General features: G+C 35.7%; 1 protein-coding gene across 2 annotated transcripts; it reads right to left on the bottom strand.

The window, feature by feature from the left end:
• Positions 1-727: 727 nt before the first annotated feature.
• On the bottom strand, positions 728-16,763 carry LOC135681504 (regulator of G protein signaling 7). Of its 2 annotated transcripts, none has more exons than XM_065196012.2 (18): positions 16,641-16,763; positions 15,083-15,233; positions 14,535-14,631; positions 13,327-13,377; positions 12,540-12,646; positions 11,368-11,419; positions 10,854-10,918; positions 10,014-10,090; positions 9,468-9,549; positions 7,691-7,771; positions 6,697-6,777; positions 6,512-6,573; positions 5,810-5,923; positions 4,831-4,956; positions 4,337-4,411; positions 3,536-3,647; positions 2,886-2,986; positions 728-1,711 (listed from the first exon to the last, which is right to left on the bottom strand). In XM_065196012.2, the coding sequence occupies exons 2-18, from the start codon at positions 15,137-15,139 to the stop codon at positions 1,669-1,671; spliced, it is 1,383 nt and encodes a 460-aa protein (XP_065052084.2). In that variant the 5' UTR covers positions 15,140-15,233; positions 16,641-16,763; the 3' UTR covers positions 728-1,668. The 2 variants fall into 2 exon arrangements, with proteins under 2 accessions (XP_065052084.2, XP_065052085.2); XM_065196013.2 differs by lacking the exon at positions 728-1,711 and adding an exon at positions 1,725-2,279.
• Positions 16,764-19,562: the final 2,799 nt, after the last annotated feature.

Genomic DNA, 19,562 nt, shown 5'->3' on the forward strand with positions numbered 1-19,562 from the left:
CTTAATTTTACCAACGTGTGTCGTCGAAGTGTGATTAGGCCTTCTATATGAACAATCCCAGCCGAAAGTCTTACACTATCGTCAGTTTTCAAAAGCAAATTCAACAATCCTCTCTCTTTAGGCTTTTCTTGTTGCTTGTATGATATGTTTATAAAATATCAACATTGTTCTAGGGAAAGGGGGAGGAAGTGGTAGCATTCGGGAAAGAAACATAAGATAGAAAAGCACAGCGCAAAGTGTTGGTTGTTCCAAGTAATTTTGGCAGGCAATTCAAGTTCTTCATAAAGTGGTGCCTAGCAAAACAAACGCACATCTGCATGAAAATCACAGTGCTTTGACAGCTATCCGGTGTCAGAATATCAAACAACCATTGATACAAGAAGTGTCGGTTCTAAATTTGAGGAAATACACTCATTTTTTTTATAAGAAACTGGCTATAAGAAACGAGTACTGGACAGTCAGAAAAAATTAAGAAACTTCAGTACTCGAAGCAAAACAATTAAGAAACTATTAAATCGTGATAAAACTGAGAACAACGAAATCTTGTAAAATCCAAGAACAAGATTGCCCTGTTGGCCTAGAACTTAAGACACAAGGGATAAAAATATACTTCCCACATCAAAATCAGCATCAGAACGGAAGCGAATCTCTTGAAGTGATGAAAAGGATCACGAACATTTCATATCATCATTCATGACATCATAATTAAGAAACTCTTAAGAAACGATAATAAAACACAGGGTTTCTGTTCCATTGAAAAATATTCATAATCATTTGTTTAACAATTTATCTTGTCCACAAAACCAGGTATCAGCTTATACAATATAAATTTAACATATTTATAAAGTATCTGTACATGATTTGAAATATTTAAACGGATAAATACAATTACAACATCAATTACAAGGATGAATCAAGAATGTGGCGTACAAAGGTTATATTCAATAAAATCATAATAACATTTATAAAGTAAAAATGAAGAAATGTATTACTTTGTGTTTTTAATACCAAATCTTATGGCCATGAATTTGTCTTCGAAACAACGAGGAAAAAAACTAAGCTCAGCGTCCCAAGTGCTCATTTTTTGGGTTTTATTCTTTCAATAAAGTAGACCAGTCATTTATTCATTAAATGAAAAAAGGGGATAAGGTACATAGTAGTCGAACGCATCAGAAACTGGCAAAAGAACCTTTAATTTAAATGTACGAACGGGTAATGGGCGTAGCGGACGCAAAATGGAGGGGGGGGGTGTGTGGGCTAAGTACGGGTCTTACCCGAGTATTATTAAGTCATTGAGAAAGAATTGCCGCAATGGAGCCTCAAATGCGATAAATTTGCTTGACTAGGTGGCTGCAGTCCTCCCAGCCCCTGGGTCTCTTACGCCTATGGAACTGGTGTTTTCTTTCAAGTGACTGAAATGACAAAGGAGTCAGAGCTTTGCTCACTCAAAGTTATGCACAATTTTGATTTCTCAAATAATTAGCATTCTAGAAATCACATTTGATAGTGAGATAAGGACGTCTTGTCTCAAATGCAACAGTGAAAATCCACGCAATTACTCGAAAAATCGAATAAAAGATATAAAGACAAAGTGTCAGCAAAAATAACAATATCTGAAAATGACGTCAATGGATGTGAAAAACGAAAACGAGGTTACTATGGTTCGCATTATTTGTTTGGACTGCGCCATCCTTTAATTGCATCTACGATCCTACAACGAAATGAACTGGGACGTTATTCCTGCGTTATGTTTACATGAAAAATAAGCAAAAGCGGTGAAGGGACAAGTTTTTAGGCCATGCTTATAGTTTTTCCATGCTTTGGAACATACTGATTTTATTCATGGGAAGAAAGTAGTATTTTGACTATGTGGCTAAGATATGCATTCCAAATGGTTTCATCCTTCCTGGGTTTATTCTAGGCATTTTCGAAAAATTCAGGGAACTTGGGAACATTGACTCCTCAATGTTAGGGCCACATCTTGCCGAAACCATAGAACACACTATGAAATAAGGCGCGGAGACCTTTAATTAAACAATCTGTCAATGCATTGCTAAGAGGGGGATATGAAACTTCATACAAGACGAGGGCATGCAGTTTGTACGATCGGGTATGTCGTTGAATGGGCGGGTATACAGAGAAATGATTAGTAAATAAACGTGTATGAAGTCTTGAATTGACATCACTACAGAGAAGCCAGTCCTTTGCTTTTTATCACAGGCCATCAGCAATAATCTTTCGCTTAATGCTACACAAACCACTGAGCAGTTCGACTTCGCCTGAAATTTTTATAATGAACCACTAAGAATCATTTCCAGTTGTGAAATTATAGAATAACTATAGGAAAACGAATTTGGAGGGGCTTTTGAAAAGCGATGTCAGTTTAAGGCAGGCTTAAAGGATTTAATACGCCCCAAAACAAATCACAAAACGTATTAGAAGGAGTTGATTGATAGAGGAATGTGGATGGAAAGCCCAGTCAAAAGGATTTCAAACCATTCGTAGTTCAATAACCAGGAAAGCAACAATGTTCATTTGGTTGCTAAGACACACCCTTCTTAAACCACTTTTCTATTGAAAATGAAGAAGGCCCTGCAGCACAAATTTGATGAAAGATGTTGGATCACTTGGAAACTGAAAGTATATATAATTATGAAGGCTGGATCAACCAACGACACAATCACAGTGTGACCCGTTAATGCTTACCTCCTACAGGTAGAAGAGGGGGGGGCTCAAATCTCTATCATAGCACAGCAATGTCTTCAAATAAGATAAAGTTTTTTTTGGAATTCTGAAGTTTCGTACAACCAGAAAGTCGTTTGACCAAATATTTAATTCCGTCTAACAATCTTAAAAAGTTATAGACTTTTCTAGATTCAACCTACCCACGCCTTGATTGTGGAGTATCTCTTAAAAGCGACAAATAATTCTCTGACTTCAAAAATCGCTTGTAGGTATCTGTCTTCATTAGGGTGTAAATCTGGTTCTAGAGAAATACGAGAACGAACAGATATTATTTCTAAATTGTGCAAAGCAGCATCATATATAAAGCACACAAAAAATGCGAAATTCTTTAAAACAATCAACTCTGGCGCTAACATCGTGGTTGATCACAAACATAATGTCCACAGTCCTATCATTGGAAATAGCTCTAAACCAGAGAGAAATAAAAAATCAAAACTTTGCAGAACGATGCTTCTAGGGTCGGTGAGGAGAAGGTACTCCTCAAATACATGGCCTTGGATGAGAGGGTGGTGCCTAACAGCATGGACATGGAGGAAGAAGTACTAAAAGACTACATGGTCAGAGAGAAGGGGCACTACATAGCTGTCGAGGAGAGGTAACTACTTGCCTACATGGTCGGAGAGAAATGGTTGCTGCTTGACTAAATGGTCTGGGACAAGTTGGTACTTCATGACTATATTGCCGGGGAAAAGTCGGACAGGGGGGGATAATGTTTTTTAGGGAACATGTTATATCGATAAACAATATAGCGCCAAGTTATTGCTCAGGTCCACACAAAAATGAAGAATACCTGGGCAGGATCAAAGGTGGAATGATTTGGAGCTAGCATTCTTTCTTTGACCAGTTCAACTGCTCTCTGATCAACGTTAATAGGATAAACAGCATTGTTACCAATGTAATCCCTGTGGATGAAAGATAGAAAAAGCAAGACATTTATCAGATAGCAATACTGTTAGAAAATATATATTATTGCATTCACAACAAACAAATGAGGATAGATTTACTAGCTCATTTTTAGGAAGAAACTCCTACTTGCTGGCCCCTGTAAAAATTTACTGTTTTTGGCAAATTTGCAAAAGATGCTAACAAATTAAAAACATATTGGCATCAGTGATATAAGTTTCGAATTAAACTTTTTGAGTTAAATAAATGTAAAAAAAGATTGCAAGAAAAAGGAGGACCATACTATCCATTTTAGATTTTTCAATTCGAGGAAATTCATCAATTCGTCATATCTCAGAGTTCTGTACTTTTAGAAGTGTCAAATGAAAAGTTTTGCAAGAAAAGAACTTCACTTTCCCGATATTTTAAGAAAATTAACTAAACCAAAAATGTTTCAGTTTACTTTTTTCAGTAAATCGAATGAATGGCTGCTGTTCTTAATACCAGTTTTAAAAACTGAATTTCTTTTACATATGAAGAAAAATAGAAACAGTTTGAAGCTCATTCCCTCTCAAGTTGCAAGGGTCGGAACATAACGTTTTAGCTTTTTTAAAACACAGCATAGTAAAGGATAAAGACAAGATACTTAGAAAATAAAATTTAGAGAACTCGAGGGCATTACGCAGGCAATAACTGAAAATATTCAAACCTTAGGATTTCCTTGGCAGTGCTGTTAATTGATGAAAGAGGGCAGTACTTGAATTCTTCTACAGCGAGCCAAAACCTGAAAGTCAAAGTCAAATTTCTAGCTAATTTAACATTCATTGTAAGGAAGTTTATAAAGAATATATAATGAATAGATAAATTAACACTTTTAAATCATTTATACTAGTGGTCATGTCCTTTTCTCGGCGTACCCATTTAACCCTGTTTTCTTTTCCTCAAATCCTGCTCACCTTTTCCTCAAATCCTGCTCACCTTTCGTCAATATGGGGTGCTCTCCTTGTTCTGCATAGTGCATACAATATGAGCCCTTCCATCCATCATAAAAATACTGCGTTCTCACCAGCTTAAAGCCTACTACATTCTAAAAACAAGACTTATAACAAGACATATTCTAAAAACGAGAACAAGATATTTCACAGTCAGAAAAAGCCACGAAATTAATAATGCTAATAAGATCATTCGCCACTAGCACCTTACCTTAGATTTTCTGCACTGAATTCTTTTTCCAAATATTTCAAAAATATCATTGTTCCTTGGGGATCACTCAACAAGTCGTCCAACGAAAAGCACCAACGACGGACTTGCTTTTGGGGAGGAACAGCTCTAAAACATGATGCAGCGCAAGTTTAACTCAAAATGTTTTTACTTGAAGCTTAAATCATGTCATTACTGATCTCTCAAAGAACGCAATGAGCAGTCAATGAACTATACAACCGGCAACTTGTACAAAAATAAAATATATCTGCCATCCAGTTTCTTCTTCTTTTTATTCATTAACTTCCTGGTTGCCTATTATTCATATTAATCTTACTTGTTACGTTCTTTCTTGCTTACTTTTTTATACATTTTTATACTACGTTATTTTTTGAATAACTTTCTAACTCTTATACTTATTTCCTTTCCAACTCATCTGCTTAATAACCTCGATGCAAAGCTTATACTTCATAGACCTCGCTTTGTTCTTTTTGCCCTAAACCATCGATTCGCCTGCAAAAATACTTAATATATCATGAGCAGCTCTTATTGGTCTGTGATAGAGTTCTCAATGCAGTATAGGCAGAGCTGTACACGCTCTGGTGTATCGAACAGGACAGTTCTAAGTTGAAGTTCTGTGTTTCATCTACAAACTGACCTATCCATGGTTTTATGTACTGTCTTAGCTTATATACTTTAAACTACAGCTAATACACATACAGAAAGAAACATAACGACAATATAATGAGTATATGCTCAAAACATCGTATTTTTAACAGTCTATTTCATTTTGGTACTTAGTTTATTACTCATTATATTGTCGTTATTTGGATAAAGTACCACACCCAACATACCAAAAACCGTGCATTTGAGGTAGAAGCGTATTGTATTTTTTGAAAATACCTTATTAATGGTATAAGTCACTCTACAATGAATGGTTCTTCTATTTACTTTCTTAATCAGGGGCCTCAATATTTCTTACTTTTTGTTATTATCTTGCCAGAATGCATTGTCATCTGATATCCAGGGATTTGATGGTGTTGGGGTGGTGAGAAGTGGGTCATATGTTGCGTATTGTGATGTTTTCTTGATCAAACTGAAAGAAAATAAGAATCAACTCAGAATCCATATAACAAAGTTATGTTTTGTTTGTGAGTTGGAAATCCTACAACAGTTTCTAAGATCGCTTATTAGCACCTCGAAAAAAAGGCTGAAAAATGAAAAAGGTAACACACACTAATGATTCATTAACCATGCAGAACAATGTAAGAAATACATATGTTGTGAATATTTCTAGCAATGATTTGATTCTCACAAGAACTTCAAATACGCTATATCTTTCCTTTCTTTCACCTTTTCCGTAACTTCTTTCTTTCTATTTTCTAGCCCTGTTGTTCCTTTCCACTCTTATACTTTCGTTTCTTTCTAGCCCTAATTCTTTCTCTTTTCCTCAATTTCTATCTATACTTCACCTGTTCTTCTATTTATATTTCTAAAGACGTTTTCTCTCATCATTCTATTTTTTCCCTCTCCCTTTACTTTCCCTCAAAAACTTGTACTCTTCCTTTAATCTTTTTGCCTTTCTTTCTGTCAGTCAGTTTCTCTCCATATCTTATACTTCTTTAAACAAAAATGGGCCTTTACGCCTTCAATTATGGCATGGATATGACATTAAACAATGTACCTTTCTGCAGCTGACGAAGACTTGATTCTTTGCTTTAGAAACAGTTGTCGAATATCATCTACCTGAAACAATTAAGATCAAGGTAATACAAAGACAAGAGCAAAAAAACAGTAACGTCTATGACGATCGGCAAAGTAGAAGATGAATAGAACTGGCGAGAAAATAAAAGGTATGGATTAACACACCTTTCTCATTGCATCGTCTAGAGCATGATTCAAAGCATCTTCAGACATCTTTGCCGCGGCTAATTGGAGGCTAACCCGGGCCTACGTGAACAACAAACATAGTTTGTAATTAGAAGTGTCAACCAATTATAGAATCACCAAAACATCAATAAAACAACAGTCAAACTGTGCAATATTTGATAGACGATATTTCAACTCCTACACTCTCGAAAAAATGGGCTTCAATGAAGATTAAAAGGAAACGGGGTTTATATGTAAAATTGATTTGTTGATAGAAATTGAATAGATTAAGGAAGTATGGGCGCCCTCCGCATGAAGTATTGCTGTTAAAGATTAGGAAGGCCAAAGTGAAATTATTCTATTCACTACGGTTGAGCAGCAATAAGTTTGAACATATTGTGACATCCCCAATCATGGCAGCATTGCCCTTGACATGCAGGTTCATTACAAAACACTTCAAAGTGCACAAGATCGAGCGTTTGAGTCAAAGTACCATCCATGATACGAATGGTCTCCTCCCCTTCATCTAACAGCTCAAGGGGGGGGGGGAGGGGGCAGTTGACAATCAATCTACCTCCCCGTGGCAAACAAATTTTGGTTTCCTATACGGAAAGCATTTTAAACGATTTTGAAGTGAAAGTTTCATATGTTTCAACAGACAGAAAGAAGCTAATTTCATAGCGATCAATTGGGGTCGCTGAAAGATGGTCTAGTCGATCTTTGATCAATTTTTGATCAAGGGGGTCACACTGAACCTCTTTCATCAAAAGGTAATAATATGAGCGACTTCTTTTACGTGTGAGACATATATAACTGACCCATGGTTTTGAAAGCGTTAAATAAGCATGAATCGCCCATCCATTGACGTAAGAAGCATTTTAAAAGTTGGGGGGCAAGGGCAAAGTTGGCAAAAAAGGGGTACCTCCGTTAGCTGCAAAAAGTGGCATGTGCACCCATGTACCCTTTGGTTCCCACGTCTAGGTGACCAACTTACCTTTCCATGCCTCGGTCCAAAACCATTTTCATCCATTCTTACTTTCTTTATGTCGGCTTCCAGAACATTTTTGGCACCAGGCTAAAATAAGTGATCAAAGTACTGTCAAAGCCTGGAAAATGAAATTTCAGGAAAATTATCGTGCATTTTCTCTTCGATTTTATATTCTTAATGGAAATATAACATAACATGACAAGATATGTTTTAATAAAAAATTAATTCTCAGAGAAAAAAATTCTTAATTATAGGTATATATTAGAACTATGACATTTCACAAAATAAGACTGCTCTCTCATATATCGATGAATGAATATAACTTTTCAAAATTACGATCCCCTGTACTTCATTATTCATTATTCTAAAGCTAACAGTCCATGGATTACAGAGGTTTTTAATTCAGCAATGAAAAGGGTTCTGACCTACACCATACCATACTTAGTAGCGATAAATTATGGTTTTAACTTCTAGTCTGAGCTCCTAAATCATCGCAATTTTAGCGACCTTTGGTTAATGTTTCAGTAATTATGGATCAAGAATAGCTTATCTTTCTAACCACGACTTATTCCTTCGATCAAATCTTCGTGATGTTCAGGAAAACAAAAGTGGGGTCTTACTGAAAGATTTAGACAAACTTTCAAGTTTTTAGTTGACAAAATGTAGATCTAATTTAGCAATTCTGCAAAATTTTTCCTCTAAGCTGATTTCTATTAGGGATGTACCGGATATCCGGTAGGCCGGATAATCCGGCGCCGGATTGCTGATTTTTTGAAAATCCGGTTCCGGCCGGATTTGTTTCCGAAATCCGGCCAGTTGCCGGATTTTCCAAAGCTTTAATCAAAACTAAGAAAATTTGGAAAACCAAGTCAGACTCCCTTCATACAGTGATCAAAAATGGATTTTCCACAACTAAACAATATCGATGATAAAACAAGCGCCTTGAAAACAGATTTGAAATGAAAGTGCTCGTCATCACGAAACAGGAAGACTGGATGATATAATTCACAAATTTGATCCAGGGTTGCCAGATCGGCTTTTTAGGCCAAATTTTTCATTTTTGGTTTTTAGATTTAGATTGCCTGGAAAAATTTGACCTTGTTGGCCTTTTCAGCAGACGTCCAAAATTAATAAATAATTACTACATTCATAGAATAGTTAGTAGTTAACTACAAAGTGTTAACCAAATTTCAAATTTTATCACCTAACCTAAATATTATCTTGATATTAGCAAAGGGTTTTGGAAAAAAGTAAGATTCTTATCAAAATTAAGAAATTATCTAACAGGCACAAGCGTAGAAATATAACCAGTGCCTGCTCGATGGATTCTTGAGAGAGTTTTTGATTTGGCCTTTTTATGAGCATTTTGACTTAAATTGCTCACCAGTCTAGCCTTCGTTTGTAAATTCAATCTGGCAACCCTGAATAGGTCTCTTTGATCTTCTCGCTATACATTTTTTCGCAAAGTGGCTCAAAACTTTTTATTACTTAAAATTCTATAAATGGTCAGATTATCCGGTAGAATCCGGCCGGATATTCCACAAAGAAATCCGGTAAATCCGGTTCCGGCCGGATTCTGAAAATCCTGATTCGGTACACCCCTAATTTCTATCAACTAAAGGCACAATGAGTTTGTAGGTTAAAAAATCACATACTTCAATAAAAACCAACTGCTGGATATGATGTCAATAACGGACTAATTTGTGAGTGTGAGGGCATTGGAAATGCATTTGACCTTTAAAAATACAAATTTAAGAGGAAAAGATATAACTTAATTTCTTACCGGTGGTCTGTGGAGATTCCAAAAGGCCCTTTCTTGAGTTTCATTTATTCGCTTCTGCGCTTTGTCCTTTTTCTTCTCGACTCTGGAAATTAAAGGATTGAATAATAAAAAAACGTTTTGACAATTTCTCAACAAGACACAAAAAAGCAGCTTAAACAAAAATGGCACCAAAACAACCCATCTTAGATGCCTGGATTGTAAGCTTAATAGATACACAGGATCAATAGCTGATATAGCAGCTGGCCAGAATGTTGTACCTTTAGATGGCAAATGGCCTGAGCGCCATAAAAGATGCAATGTTTTTCAGGATGGATACCCTCAAAACCTTCCCGTTTTTGTACTTTCCTGACTTTTTAAGGACACTTTAAGGAACTTCTTGGTTCCATATTACAGGAAAATATGTGTCCATGCAAATAAAGCCACATAGCAAAACACACTAAATTTAAATATAACACAGATTCTTATATATAAAACATACAAGATTTGTTTCGACATTGTAAACATAATTCTTGATGAAAATGGAGCAAGATAAGAAAAAAAATGCACTTGTATTTCGCATCAGCCTCCATGTAAATTAGGTCCCATCTCTTTTCTAACTGTCTTCTGAGCTTCGTAAACACCTCCTGCAACACGAATGCAAAATGTTCCTATATTCTATACTCATCTGACACTGGGAAAATTATTCCACATTAAACAGATATGTAGAACAGGACAGTTCTAAGCAGTAACTCTGAGTGTTACCTTTAATGTGACGTGCTAGGAAAGTTGCCTGATGATCTTACTAAATGTAAAGTTTAGAGTTGCAATTTAGAACCTTCTACACACCAAAGCGTCTACAGATCTGTTTTCACGGTATCGTATACCTAAGCTGCAATTTTCATTAAATATAACTTAGATTTATACATTCGGTACATATCATAAATGATGTCAAAATGGAAAACCAATTAACAGCTTCGATTACTCCTTAAAAAATGGAAAAGGAATAACTGAAGATGTAATATTGTCTAGGTAAATCTATTATTGCGTCACTATTTCCATATAGCTGTTGTAAATGATGCATGCTGGGATATGGTGAATCAAGATTGCTACATTACAAGAAAATATGATACTCTTCTCAATAAAACGGGAGTAGAGGTGAACACACGACAGTGCTAATGCTACAAGAGAAAATATATTGAGTAACAATGCTTCGATAAAACCTAAAATGCATTGTCCATTGTGGGGCAATCTATGCTTAGATCTTTTGGAACACCTACTGAGCTCGTCGAGAATATGAAAAATCCAACCTTTCATCAAAAGCCAAATAATAATGGAAAGTTAATTGATTAAACTTGGTGCATGATTCAAACAGATTATAAATCATAATAAATTTCAGTTTGTACATACCAGTTCCCATTCATCCAGCTGCAATCGGCTTTTATTTGAAATCATCCGTTTGCACAAATAGACGGCTAAATGTCACGAAAATGAAACAACAAACAAAAATGCAGTTGCCAAGCATTTGATTCGATATAAAAAGGGTTTGCTTTTCGAATTAAGAAAAGGGTCACTTACATTCTTCTGTTCTGACAATAGATACGTTAGCCTATCTTTGCCGCTGCACAGTTTTTTATTGAAAAGACAAACAAATGAAGCTGGTTTAATTTCAACGTAAACGTGGAGAATTTTTATTGATTATCGCCACGCTTTCCTGAAAAAGTACTTCTCTATTCCTATGTCACAAATCTAATTGAGATGCCTTAATTAAAATACTCGCATATTGATATAACTGGCACATAAAGAATATTTTTCAGTTTTCTTTACGATTCGACAGTTTTTGATGAAAACAACACCAAGATGTTGTTAGTGGCTAAAAAGCCTAAAATATCTTCCTGTTACTAGATTTCAAAAACTGACATACCATAGTTATGAACAGTCACTTCGTTGTATGCAGATGGCCAAAAATATTGGTTCTGTGAATTAGAGTAACTCTCTTTAATCACCCAACAAAATTTTCTAGCACCTCAACAAGAAAATTGTTTGCTAGATGTAACTTTATTTAATCGAGATTTGCAATGGGTGAGGCTAGGACATTGATGTAATAAGCCTGCAAATTCATGGCTGCTGTTTTCAGAATGGCGCTATATAGTCATTTTTGCATGTACTGCCATTTTCAAAGTTTGCTGTTCCAGTTCAGCCTGGGAATGTTTGTTGAAAATGATCTGGTTTTCAGCAAATCTAAGCTCCATTATTGATTTTTGTCATATAAAAAAGCATAAAGCTCAGTTTTTGCTGTAATAAGCTCTTCATGTGACTTTTGTTATAGTTTCCCATCAAAGTTGCGTCCTACAACTCCTTATGAGGTCATGAAAACTCTTCAGCAATGGTCAAATTGAACACCAGTTTTTTTAATCAAATACAAAACTATTTCAAACTTTTTTGTGACAAAGCTCTAGAAATAGTGAAGCTATTTGCTGTGTAGGTTATATTTTACAAGTAAGGCAAAGCCAAGTCCTCATTTACCATTACAAACTACTTTCCCTCTAAAATTTGCATGTTTAATGTTGTGCTATTAAAATTTTTTTGATTGTTGATTCTAAGTGAAATTACATCAACAATTTAGCCCAGGGTTATACAACAAAAAGTAGAGGTCATGGTAGAAGTATTTCACACAGCGCCAGCTGGTTGATTCTTGAAAGAATCTTGAAGTGGACAATTTAAGGGGGGGATCTTTTGCCCCTCTTTTGGCACACATATTTTTAAGTAAATTAATTCTTTTTACCATCAAATAAAACTGTACTTTTGGATTATTCTCTTTGCTATGATGTTACCCATGCAGGCAAATCAAACCTGGATCCTGGCCAAAACACAATTCCCAGGGCAAATGCAACGGGGTTGGTCTGTTATAAACAAATTTAGGACTCCATAAAACCAATCAAATACTAGACTTGACCCCACTAACAGCAGCCCTCTCAATAAGCTTAGATGAAACTCATTGAATCTATGATTCTCGACAGAAAATCAAAACTTACTGTTGAGATGCAGAAATGACTGATAAACAGGTTTAGAACAACCAGGTACAGTAAAACATACCTGAAATCTATGACTGGTTGCATCATCTTTGGCAGTCAGCTTGCAGTCTGGCACAGTATGAATATAACCATGAGATGCAATAGTTCTAGCTAAGCATAAAGCTTCCTCTAGAAAACAAAGTTGGAACTATTGACAGTGGCAGTTTTAGGGGGGGTCCAAGGGGCTATGGCCCCACTCTTGTGGTAGCCAGAAGGTGTCCATATTCAAGAAAAAATAAAATTGTAACGAAGAAGGGCCTCACTGATGTTTTTGCCTTGGACCCTGCAGTCCTTTAAACTGTTGTTGAATATTAAAAGTGTTAAGTGTGAACTTTAAACTACACTAAAATTTAAGGGCAGCTTCAAATTTACAAGATTTCAATAGTTATGACTTCAGAGCTTAGCTTTGACGTTAAAATTATTTTGATGGAGATGTTTTTTAAAAGAATTGAACTAGAATGAGGCAAATGCTGTTTTGGTGCAACAGTGGAGCAGTTTGTCTCTCTCTATTGAAGCACCAACAAACGGACCTGCTAGAGCAGCCAAAAAATACTCTACCATTGCCAGACTTGAAATTGAAGAAACAATTTATAACTGAAATATATACACAAATAGCATAAAGCATCTTGAATCCACAAATCCTTACTTGGATATTATCTTTCCAGATTGGAGCTGTTTTATGTATATGTCAAAGTTTATTTGTACCTATGAATTAGCTCTGTTATATTCACCTGAAGCTTGAAAAAGACAAGCTTGTCTTGTAAAAAAATTATCAATTGAAAATAGATATAATTTCTTCAAGACATTACCTCTACTGTATATTCGTAGATGTTTCATTAGCCATGATATTAGATCAGCACCTATAATATGTTTCAAAATTGTCAATATTGCAAGAAAAACCAAAAACCCACTTCTGAGTGTTGTGTAGCTTACTTGCCTCTGTTCTTATTTATAGAAACACACCTCAAAAGACAGGCATGAAATACCAAAAATTCAGAAAATCTCTAAAAAATTACTTGTACACTACTTACGTTCAAAAAGTATTGCACTACTTTGATGAAAGACTAAAGGTGACATGGTTGTAAACAATATGATCTTCAAAATTCAAACCACTTTTGTGAAGCCGTTAGACTTCAGTTTAAAGTTCAAAACCAATCAAATACTTTAAAACATTGGAAAGATTTTAAGTTTAAATTCTGAAAAAATATATTTTTAGAATATCAAACCGTAAATTTTTATTGGCCAGCCTCAATGCTTTGAGACCTTTTTTTTATATATATATATTCGGTATAAAGACTTACACAACAAATTACCTAGAACAGTACGTACAAACTACTAAACTACATTACAAGGACAGAACCCAGAAGGAGCAATATAACATGACTGCCCCCTGGGATATGACATGTATATAAATATAACTAATAATACTTTGAGACCTTTGAATGACCTGCTAAGTTTAATAACACACCTTTGAGGCAGGATATGCCACAATGATGATTTTAAAAAACATTCGCAAAATCATATTGAGGTGCAAGATCACAAAAGAAGCTCAACCAACATTTTCAAAAAATTATTTGATATCAGTCAGGGAAATTAACAGTTTTGGAGACCCAAGCAAAAAGTCTCAGAGTTTGCCTTAATAAAATCTTAAAAGTTTGTGCTGAGAAAAACATTTTCTATTGCAATTATCTTACAGATACTTCTATTATCAATTTTTCTTTTCATGTTTTTGCAGTGGTTGGCATGGTTTAGAAATAAAAAAAATATACAGCTTATTTTCTTATCTTTCATTTTTATTAATATCCCTTGATGAATTTTCTATTATATTTCCACCCAAATAGTAATCTTAATACATTTATTTAACTTACTGTAGCTTTTTGAATTTCAGTTTAAAAAAATTTTTGTGACAATGCTGCCATTTTGTGGCGGGTGGTGCAATACTTTTCGATTGTAAGTGTATATTATCTTTTCAGATTGGAGCTGTTCCATGTATATGTCAAAGTTTATTTGTACCAACCTGAACAAACATTTGTTAAAACAGTTCTAAAGCTTTTGATTGTTTGAAGAGGAACACCAGATGTCTCACTTAGCATTGCAACAACAACTTCTTCAATCTGAATGTAGAGCAACAACAAATTAAAAATAGATATAATTGAAAAGGCTATAAGAATTTAAACATTTCTTTAATACATCTAAAGAGTAATTCCAATAAGTGTCATTGCAAAGAAATTATTTGGTAAATTTTCTATCAGGGTGATAAAGACAAGGTTTAATTAAGAAACAACAACCATGACAAAATCTAAGTAACAATAAGAGACTTGGCATGTAATAAATAAATAAATTTCACAATAAACGGGCTGCCCTTGAAAAAAGATCAACTTTGCTGTGCCTATGTTTACAAACTATTGGATACACATTTACACAAGCAGCCAAACACATTGTTTCATTTCTGGTGGGAAAATGAATATTTACTTTTTTTACATTAACAAATAAAGGAGTTTGACACCAATATGCCACCAAATAAAAATTTCACAATGAGAAAAAAGGAAGTGTATTATTTTCTACCTTTTCTAGTGCAATTGCAAGCTGAGAATCAACCTGGCTTGCCGGTATATTTGCCATTTTTATATGTCTAAAGTTCTCATGGGTAGACTAGATCAGTGTAGAACTTCTAAACTGACATCAGCTGATACCTCATCCTCCATATTATACCTGGCTGAAAACAAAAAGAGGATCTGATGAAACTTGGTCAGTAACTACAGAGCACTTTCAGTTTTAAAGGATTTTAACTGTTAATCCTTCCAAATAGATTATTTTGTATCAATAGATTTTGCTGACAGGATCCTTTTTGTGCCACTGGAAAACAATGATATGGACCCTTCTCTGTGCTCCAGTATAGGGGATCATCCATGGTACAGATTTTTCCCAATGAAGGAAATTAAAAGTCCATATTGTAAACAGAGATTGCATGACAATAAACCATATTATAAAATCAATCATCATTAGCAACTAGGGGGGGGGGTGCATTAGGAGGGTATGCATGACCAGTAAGGATTCCATGGCAGCTGCACTCTCGAGAGATTTTTGTAAAACAATGGGTGCACTCTTGCATACCCGAAGGATGGGCGTGATTTGGGCGTGTTTTTAGATGTGGCTCAAATCAGAAAGTTTTTTTCAAATATGGCAAAATGACTTTTTAAATTTGTCTGAACTGAGGTTAGAAAAAAGTGTGTCATTCTAAATTGAGTGATCCATTTTGGATTTTTGAGTAGAGCTGAGGCAAAATGGAAAAAGAGGCACTCTGGCGAGCAAAGCAAGCAGAAAATTTTTGTGACCCCATTTTAGATTAGCCTAAAATACACTTCAGAATGTTGCTTGCAGTCATTTTCTTGCAATTGTTTCAATATTACTTTGTTTCAATTGTTTCATTGTCACGTTTTACTATTATTTCCATTCTAAAAACGGATTACTATCATTCAACGATACACAAATAAATTCCACTCTTAAAATGGAATTCCTTTTTATGAGGTTCCCGAGACATCAAGGACCTTAGGCAATTTGCCACCCTCTCGGTGGCCCTGCTTGTGAGATCATTTTAAACCTTTTGACCTTTTTAAACCTTATTTTTTTAAATTATCTCTTTACTTGCCGAATTTGAATAACGGCCACTGATGAGTGGAAGGTAAGCATAGTTCAACTCTAAATCATGAATTTTCCTGGTATGTAAAATTGATGTAAACAGGAAAAGTGCCGGATTCAAGATTCACTGAGAAATTCGATGCACACTCAAATGTGCACACTTATCACAAATGTACTCTTTTTCCCGAGATCTCGTCGAAAACTGCCACGAAAGGACGGAGATCAAATGATAAAATAAATGCTGATTATGGCAAATGTTTTGCTCCGTAAATGATAACAGAATAAGAGTTATATCTTGACGTGACCATCATGACGAAATGTGTCCTGTTTACCTTTTGGCTTCTGATTATTTTTTGTTTACATACGTTGTATTTCCCAATCAGCAAAATACCAGCTTATCAAGAGCGGTATATTTAGCATGGAATAATTGTTTGAAGGCTTAACAACTACAAATACATAATATATTCATCACTCTGCAACATACCATAAATCTGGATCTGAGCTTGTGCTTTTAACTTACTTCCTTCTCTCAAGGTGTGTGTGGAATGAGCTTCGCGCTCTGAACTATGGTCTCGCACCCGCCTCCTGCGCAACCTCGTACTCGATTCGTGGAAGCTTCGCAAAGAAAATAGTTCGAAAAAATATTTGGAGATCAAAGAATGTGAAAAAATTGCATGCATATAAAAAGGTTTTCGGGCATGTGTGCCTGAAATAAAAATGCTATCTTAATCTAGCAGGCGCAGGGACGTCGACAAATAATTTTAGATGAGGGTACAAAATTTCCGACTGGCAACAGACCAGTTGTAATTTTGTACAAAAATTGTACTAAGCTTTTACCTGCAGAACCTCGAAAATCATCCTACAGAACCTTTACCTACAGAATTCTCAGCATTTGCGTTAAGTAGTATAACTATCTGATGTAAATAGGAATTGGAATTACAACATCAATTTTATGGGCTGCTGTCCTAAACAATTAGGAAGGGACATTGTCGTGCAGCTTCTAGAAGCCACATCCATGATCACAGTGGCGGAAATTATGGGGGTTATGGGGGCCCCCCAATCAGCGATGTCGTCGGAAAATTCAGGCTTTTGTCGGATAATTGACAACCATTTAACGTGTCAAAATTACTCCAAGAAATCGTTCTGGAAAAGGAATTTTAAGCTAATCTAAGGGGACTAATTGCCAAATTTTCTGTTCGCTTTGCCCGCAGGTGATCTGCATTTCCCTTTTTACCCCAGGGGCCTCTATGACCTCTCTGTACCCTTTTTGTAAAACTTGAACATAGCATAGCTGATAAAATACTAGCCAGTACTAAATAATCAATCAAACAATATATGACCAAAATCAAAACTGCTTGTGAATTATTTAATTTTAATTCCGTAAAGATTAGCCGAAATTTCCATCGGATTCTTCTGAATAAAAGTTATTTTCAAACGTAGTTTTATCCTACTGACGAAAACAAGATAAAATGCATAACATGAACGTACGACTTATCAAAAGTGTAATCGGTCGACCTCTTGTATCATCAATTGTCTTGATACCCGGGTCTTGATAGCAAACATCATAAATAAATTGTTCTTTTTGCTACTTAATTTTGGTGTGGTCAGGAAAGATTTCTAAAGCGTCCCGTCAAAAATTACCTATTTTATCAAATTTGCAGTTTCTTTGAAATTAAACATAATCCAAGATGTTATCTTGTCGGAAAATTGTAGGCCTGCCCAGTCATTGAAACTATTCGCTCACTCAGAAGAGCCGATGGAAGTTGCTCTTGCATCTAAAGCATAACAAAGAGTTGCCAACACAGAATTCGTCCAACTAAATATGTGCTTGCTTGTTAGCGGGAGGTTGAGCCCCCCAAACCTCTTTGAACTTTAAGAAGCGGGCTGAGCCCCTAGGACCCCCTTCATAACACTCATTATTGCTAGTCATTTTACGCTTTTGCTTTTCTAATTTGCCATCCAAGCAGACCAAAAAATAGACTCCGTTGTTAAAAATTCTTTAGGAGGCTAGGACCCCTTAACTCCCATAGTCACAGACCATCACCAAAGGGGAGTGCTGCTACTCTGAAGTAGATCTTTATATCGTTTATAGACTTGGTCTATTTTGTTTTTTAATTGTTCACATCAACATGAAATTATAGATGTGCATTTTAAAAGCCAATAGTTTCATAACCTTGACGTGACTTATTTTAGCATTTGGGCCAGGGCTGCCACTGGCGGGACGGGCCATGGGACAAAAGGTTCGACGGTCCCAGCCTTATTTGGCCACGCTCTGTTTTCGTTCGTTGAAACGCTCTTGCTCTGGAATTGGTGGCTAAAATGGGCTTTATACGTTGCTTTGTACCGTGGTTAAAATGCCCATCATTTCTAAATCTTCCTCATGAACCTTCAGCCCGGGGCTCCATTAACACAAAATAGGCAGGATACGGTCTTACGAATTAAGAAAAAGAATTAGCTACGCGGTAAATAAAGGTGGGTCAACTTCTGAGCCCCTCCCTAACCCAACTTATTTAATTCAAACTGTTACACATTAACCCTTTTCGAGCAAGGCAAAAGCGTCGATAACATTACTAAAGTCAATCTTTTTAGCAATATCACTTTCAATACCTCGGCACAGCTAAGACATTCAGTAAGCCACCATTCGGACCCACTTTTCTAGCCTGTGTTCAAGATAATTGGAAAGACGTTTTAAACATAGGCAACACAGAACTAATTTAAAATACTTTAATATTTAATTTCAGGCCTTTGGAGACCTTACGGGAGGAAGCCTTACCAGAATGATACATTGTCGTTAATAAAGAGAAAAGGAACTTAATTTTGAGAATGTGCCATTTTCGGGGCTCGGGCGCTGCCCCGGCTGAACCCCTAATTGGCGCTACTTATTCGGGCTCTTAATATTAGAATATTCAGGCTTTTATACTAGACTGTTTTCAAACAGAACATTTATGGGCAGGGTTTTCGTAGCAGCAAATAAGGCAATTGTTGATGTTTCTATCTTTTTCGCCAATTTCTATCGACAACAAAAAACTTCGAAGTCCTTGCCTTCTTGAAATTCAAATCAATCAAATGTATCTTAATTTTTGCCTCGAGTACCGAAGTTTCTTTATTTTTCCTGATTGCCCAGTAGTCGATTTTTGTAGCTAATTTCTTATAATAACAGGACATGTTCGATAAGTTTCCTATTTTCAGGGAAATCCTTCTAAAACCCTTTTCCCCGTTATTGTTTATATAATTCTGATCTGTGATGTCAGCAAAGTCACTCAATAATTTGACACGATCATGAAATTCATATGGAAACAATTAAATTTTCCAACGACCAAGACATTACCTGTTGAAGCGAAAGCTTGCCAGCGTCACTTTGGGAACATACTCTCGCGCATAAAACGCGGGTTGAGCACGGATTGAC

The sequence above is a fragment of the Rhopilema esculentum genome, chromosome 12, assembly GCF_057945365.1.
Source record: "Rhopilema esculentum isolate cy_ngs chromosome 12, ASM5794536v1, whole genome shotgun sequence".
Taxonomy (NCBI): Eukaryota; Metazoa; Cnidaria; class Scyphozoa; order Rhizostomeae; family Rhizostomatidae; genus Rhopilema; species Rhopilema esculentum.